General features: G+C 48.2%; 1 protein-coding gene across 11 annotated transcripts in view; it reads left to right on the top strand.

The window, feature by feature from the left end:
* Positions 1-3,212: 3,212 nt before the first annotated feature.
* The window catches only part of DISC1 (DISC1 scaffold protein), a 401,778-nt gene continuing 398,990 nt past the window's right edge, over positions 3,213-6,000 (top strand). For 8 of the 11 annotated variants that reach the window (XR_012415482.1, XM_065546177.1, XM_065546249.1 and 5 more), the window contains exon 1: positions 3,213-3,460. Coding sequence is in view for 9 of the 11 variants with exons in the window: in XM_065546177.1 (XP_065402249.1) it covers positions 3,394-3,460 (67 nt within the window). In the remaining 2 variants the exon portion in view is untranslated. The remainder of the gene's footprint in view (positions 3,461-6,000) is intronic. The other 3 variants (XR_012415484.1, XM_073996732.1, XM_073996875.1) reach the window with 1 other exon arrangement.

Genomic DNA, 6,000 nt, shown 5'->3' with positions numbered 1-6,000 from the left:
GAGAGAGAGAAGAAAAAGAGAAAGAGGAGAGAGAGAGAGAAGAGAAAGATTAATTTTAAGGAATTGACTCACTTGATTTTAAGGTCTAGCAAGTTTGAAATTTGAAGGGCAGGCTGCTAGGAAAAATTCAGGCAGGATTTAAGGTCTCTCTCTGTCTCTCTCTTTTTTGAGACAGGGTCTCACTCTATTAGCCCAGGCTGGAAGGCAGTGGTGCAATCACTGCTCACTGCAGCCTCAACCTCCTGAGCTAGAGTGATCCTCCTGCTTCAGCCTCCCAAGTAGCTGGGACTACAGGTACAGGCCACTGTGCTGGCTAATTAATTTTTTTTCTTTATAGAAAGGGTTTTGCCAAGCAATGGGTAAAGAATTTCCTAAATGGTGATGGGATAACTGGCTAGTCATATGCAGAAGATTGAAACTGGACTCCTACCTTACACTTTATACAAAGTTAACTAAAGATGGATTAAAGACTTAAATGTAAAACCCAAACTATAAAATCCCTGCGAGACAACCTAGGCAATACCATTCAGGACATAGGCATGGGCAAAGATTTCATAACGAAGATGCCAAAAGCAAAAATTGACAAATGGGATCTAATTAAACTAAAGAGCTTCTGAACAGCAAAAGAAACTATCAACAGAGTAAACAGACAACCTACAGAATGGGAAAACAATTTTCCAAACTGTGCTCTAACAAAGATCTAATATCCAGCATCTTATAAGAAACTGATATTTTCAAGAAAAAAACCAAACAACCCAATTAAAATGTGAGCAAAGAACATGAACAGACACTTTTCAAAAGAAAACATACACGCGGACAACAGTCATGAAAAAAAGCTCAACATCACTGATTATCCGATAAATGCAAATCAAAACCACAATGAAACACTATCTAACACCAGTCAGAATGGCTATCATCATCATCATTATTATTATTCTTATTATTTTGACACAGAGTCTTGCTCTGTCGCCCAGGCTGGAGTGCAGTGGCACAATCTGCTCACTGCTCTGCCGCCTCCCAGGTTCACACCATTCTCCTGCCTCAGCCTCCCTAGAAGCTGGGACTACAGGTGCCCGCCACCATGCCCGGCTAATTTTTTTGTATTTTCGGTAGAGACGGGGTTTCACCATGTTTGCCAGGATGGTCTCCATCTCCTGACCTCGTGATCCACCCGCCTCGGCCTCCCAAAGTGCTGGGATTACAGGTGTGAGCCACCGCGCCCGGCCTAGAATGGCTATTATTAACAACTCAAAAAATAACAGATGCTGGAGAAGTTGTGGAGAAAAAGGAACACTTTTACACTGTTGGTGGGAGTGTAAATTAGTTCAGCTGTTGTGGGAGACAGTGTGGTGATTCCTCAAAGACCTAAAGACAGAAATACTGTTTGACCCAGCAATCCTATGACAAAGGAATATACATAATTCTTTTACAAAGACACATGCACACACATGTTCATTGAAGCACTATTCACAACAGCAAAGATATGGAATCAATCTAAATGCCCATCAATGATAGGCTGGATAAAGAAAATATAGTACATATATACCATGGAATACTATGCAGCCATAAAAAAGAATGGGATCATGTCCTTTGCAGGGACATGGATGGAGCCAGAGGCCATTATCCTTAGCAAACTAACATGAGAAGAGAAAACCAAACACAGCATGTTCTCACTTTATAAGTGGGAGATAAATGATGAGAACACATGGACACATAGAGGGGAACAGCACACACTGGTGCCTTTTGGAGGGTGGAGGGTCGGAGAAGGGAGATGATCAAGAAAAACAACTAATGAACACTAGGCTTAATATCTGGGTGACAAAATACTCTGTACAGCAAACACCCATGACACAAGTTTACCTATGTAACAAACTGATCTTAAAATAAAAGTTAAACAAAAAAGAGGGTCTTATTATGTTGCCCAGGCTGGTCTCAAACTTCTGGACTCAAGTGAATGTCCCACCTTGGCCTCCCAAAGTGCCCGGCCTTAGATATTCATACATTTATTTATTTTTAGAGACATGGTGGGGGTGTGGGGAGTCTCTCTCTGTCACCTGGGCTGGAGTGCAGTGGCCCCATCATAGCTCACTCCTGGGCTCAAGCAATCCTCCCACCTAAGCCTGCCGAGTAGCTGGGACTACAGGAGTGCACTACCATGCCGGGCAAACACACTGATTTTAAGCACAACGGTGTGCTTTCAGTCTTAAGGATCTTCAGCTTTTGAAGGACCTCAGCCTTCCTCTAGTTCTAACTCCTCTCGTTCTGAGGAGATCCTTCCCATTCCTGCAGAACGTCTCCCCAACTCCTCTTCTTCTTCTTCTTCTTCTTCTTCTCCTTCTCCTTCTCCTTCTCCTTCTCCTTCTCCTTCTCCTTCTCCTTCTCCTTCTCCTTCTCCTTCTCCTTCTCCTTCTCCTTCTTCTTCTTCTTCTTCTTCACAGTTCTCCCTCCTATCCCTGAACCATCTGCAAGAGGTTTTGTGCCAAGCCTCTGGCACATGGCACATTCTATCTCATGTTGTGATTTGGTTTTCTATGCACGTGCTCTCCTTCTAGCCTGGAGGTGAGCTGCTTAATGACAAAGAGCCCATGTGTAGCCCTTCCTTGCACCCATTGTCCTATAGCAGGTGCTACCTAGGGGGTGCTCCAGTAGCTTCCTTGAATGAACCAAAGAGAAGGGGTGAAGGGGATGAGTCAGTTGCCTAGGAGCTTGCGTGGACTCCTGTGTCCTGGAACCAGCCCGGAGCTGCTGGAAGATGCTAGAAGTTGGAATCCCAACTCATTTCTAAACATCTGCTCCCACTCATCTCTTTCCAAGGTCATCAGTCATCCCCACTCCGCCTCCCCGCCCCCACTTTGTACAAATGAGTCCCTCAGATCCCTGCATCTTCTCCATCACTGTGTGGTCACTTCTCAAATCACGCGTCTGGAAGGCGCTCTCCTGTACCCCATCCTGGAGGCTTCCTGCACTTCCCCTCTTGTTTCCTCCAGAAATGAGTCAGAGTGAAAGCAAACTTTCTGAGGTCCCGAGATCCCGGAGACAGGCTATGAGGGCCGCTGGCCCCGCCCGCCCCAGCTGCGTGTGTGTGTGTGTGTGTGTGTGTGTGTGTGTGTGTGTGTGTGTGTGTGTGTGTCTCTGTGTGTGTGTGTGTGTGTGTGTGTGTGTGTGTGTGTGTGTCTCTGTGTGTGTGTATGTGTGTGTGTGTGCGCGCGCGCGCGCGCGCGTGAGGGGCCAATGCTGGAAAGGAAACAGCGGCCTCGCTGAGGAGAAGAAAGGAGCCGCCCCCTTCGTCGCCAGCCCCCTCCTCACTTCCCGTCCGGCGCGCTGCTCCCTTCCCCCTCGGGGAGCGAGCAGGAGGCGGCCCAGGCGGAGCGGGAGGAGCTGGCAGAGGGGCGCATGCCAGGTGGGGGTCCCCAGGGCGCCCCGGCCGCCGGCAGCGGCGGCGGCGTGGGCCACCGCGCAGGTAGGGGAGCTGCCACCGCGTCCTAGCACGTCCTGCTGGGTCCTGGCAGGGGGGGCGCGCTCTGGCCTCCAGGAAGTCCTGTAGGTCAGGGCGTGCCTCTGTTAACAACCCCTTTCGAGGTGAGGGAAACTGAGGCAGGACGCGCGGCCTGCGAGGTTGAGAGAAGAGCGAGTCGGGCCAGGTCCCTGACCTAGGACTGTGGAGCAATCCCCGGGGACCGGCAGTTTGCGAAACTGCAGGCGTCTGACCCGCGCCCCCGCTGCGTGTCCAGGTGACCGGGAAAGGTTGCAGGGGTTTGGATCCGTCCCGGGACATCTGCGCGGCCCACACTCTTGTTGCAGTGCGCCCCAGCCCGCGCCCCCTCGGGACAGGGGACGTCCCGCCCGCCTAACCCCAAGACCCAGCTGGATCTCGGGTTCCACCCCTTCGGGGACCTGGAGGGAGGAGGCTGGGAGCCGAACCAGGAACTGGTGCCTTTGCCTTCCCTAGGGGCTGCTCTGAAATCAGTGCACCGCCCACTTCCTACTTGGCTACTGTAACGGCCACGGCCGAAGCCGGAGACTGCTCCGTTTCCACCGCCTGGAGCGCGGGTCTCGCTGTCAACTCTTAGTGATGACCACTGAGTGGATGGTTGTTTTTCAACAATGACAGCACTTCTACCTTCTGACTCTTAAAATGTGAGGTTTTCCAAAGACAGTGAGATTTGGAGTTAGGGAGTGCTGCCATGTGCCCTTGCTGGGTGAGGACAGGGCTGGGTCAGTCATTTAACCTCTCAGAGCGTCAGTCTCCTGAAATGTAAAAGAGAACACTCATAACCTGGCCTCCCTGTGTTGCTAGGTTTGTTGTATGGGAAATCAGTTTGCAAAGTGTTATCATCGACTGGACAAATTTGAATTGGACAGCACTAGGACCATAGGAACTGGAGTTTGGAGAAAATCTGCCTGCATGTCAATCCTGGACATGCAGGAGACTATGACAGTACCTACTTCATAGGGTTGTTACACGGTTTAACTGTGATGGTGGAACTGAAGCACCTTGCCCAATGCCTGAGATACCTAGTATCTCAAAAAACCTTAGTTGCCATTTTTCCTAGGCAAAATCTAAATCATTACGAGTAATGTGAGAATACCAGTTTGATTTGATTAACGTAGGAATGGTAGGGCATTTAAAAATAAATGTAGTTTTCTTGTCCTGGGCATGGTACGTGAAGTCCTCTGAGGTTCAGTTCCGTGCCACAGAGCAAAAAGAGCCCTGGACAAGACACCCGCTTTTCGGGCTCTTTGACTTTGAGCCTGTTTTCTCATCTGTTTACAAAAAAGATAAAAGAAAAATGGGGGTAGTAATTACTGCCTTTTGTAATGATCACATTGCCTGAGGATCAAATGGGGCAAAAGATCTGAAAGCACCTTGTGGAGTATGAGTCACTATGCACAAATAAAACATGATAGTACTAGGAGGGAATGGTAACATCTGCAGGTTTTTAGAACTTAAAATGTGCCAGACATTTTATTATGAATTCCTTTGATGAAATCCTCCCCACATCTTTATGGGACTGGGATTACAGTCCTCATTTCCCTGTGGCAAAGCTGAGGTTCAGGGTCACCCTGCTTGGTTCCCAAGCTCACAGAGCTCTTAAGTGTAAAGCCAGGATTAGAACCCCGGCGTGGGTGCTACTCACAACTGTGTTCTTGGTGACTTGCCAAACTGAAATTATAGCGTGGAGCTGTGATTCAGAACAGACCTGTATTAGAATTTAGGTAATTTTTTTTTTCTTTAAGAGATAGGGTCTTGCGCTGTCACCCAGGATGGCGTGCAGTGGCACAATCATGGCTCACTGTAGCCTTGAACTCCTGGGCTCAAGTGATCCTCCTGTTCCAGCTTTCTGAGTAGTTGGGATTACAGGTGCATGCCACCATGCCCACCTAATTATTTTTTTTAGAGACGGAGTCTTGCTATGTTGCTCAGGCTGGTCTCCACCTCCTGGCTTCAATCATTCCTCCCACTTTGGCCTCCCAAAGCGCTAGGATTACAGGCATGAGCCACCAGGCCCAAACTCCATCCTGCATATCTGTAGACCCGAAATGTAAGAGTGAATTGTTAGCCCTGGCAAAAGAGGCTCTGGCATAATTTTAATTTCCTGCAGCCTTGTTTTATAAAATATACTTTGTCTTCTTGTAAAACAAATGATGACAATTTGCAGAAAAGTTATTAAAACATTGAAAGAACAGGTTGCAAGATCTCATCGCAAATCTCAAAGTGGTATCTGGATTGTTTTGTTTCAACACTCATTTGCCAGAACCCTTACGATAGCACATGAGGCGTAAACAGAAATCGAGGCTTTGGGTGTCGTGGCTACTTTGCAGGGCTGGGCCCCAGGACTTTTCTGCAGGAAGTTCATTGCCCACCCAAGATGCCTCCAGAAGAAAGCAGAAACTTCTGAGAGGAGCGTGAAGGCTCTGTTTCTGTGCTGCACAAACAATTCCTAGTTTATTTGTTTCCTAAATTGTTTATCTTATTGGTTTTTGTGTTTCCAAAAGCAA

This window comes from Macaca fascicularis, chromosome 1 (genome assembly GCF_037993035.2).
Source record: "Macaca fascicularis isolate 582-1 chromosome 1, T2T-MFA8v1.1".
In the NCBI taxonomy this organism is placed as follows: domain Eukaryota; kingdom Metazoa; phylum Chordata; class Mammalia; order Primates; family Cercopithecidae; genus Macaca; species Macaca fascicularis.
The sequence above is the reverse complement of the archived record's forward strand: the minus strand, read 5'-3'. Positions and strand labels throughout refer to the sequence as shown.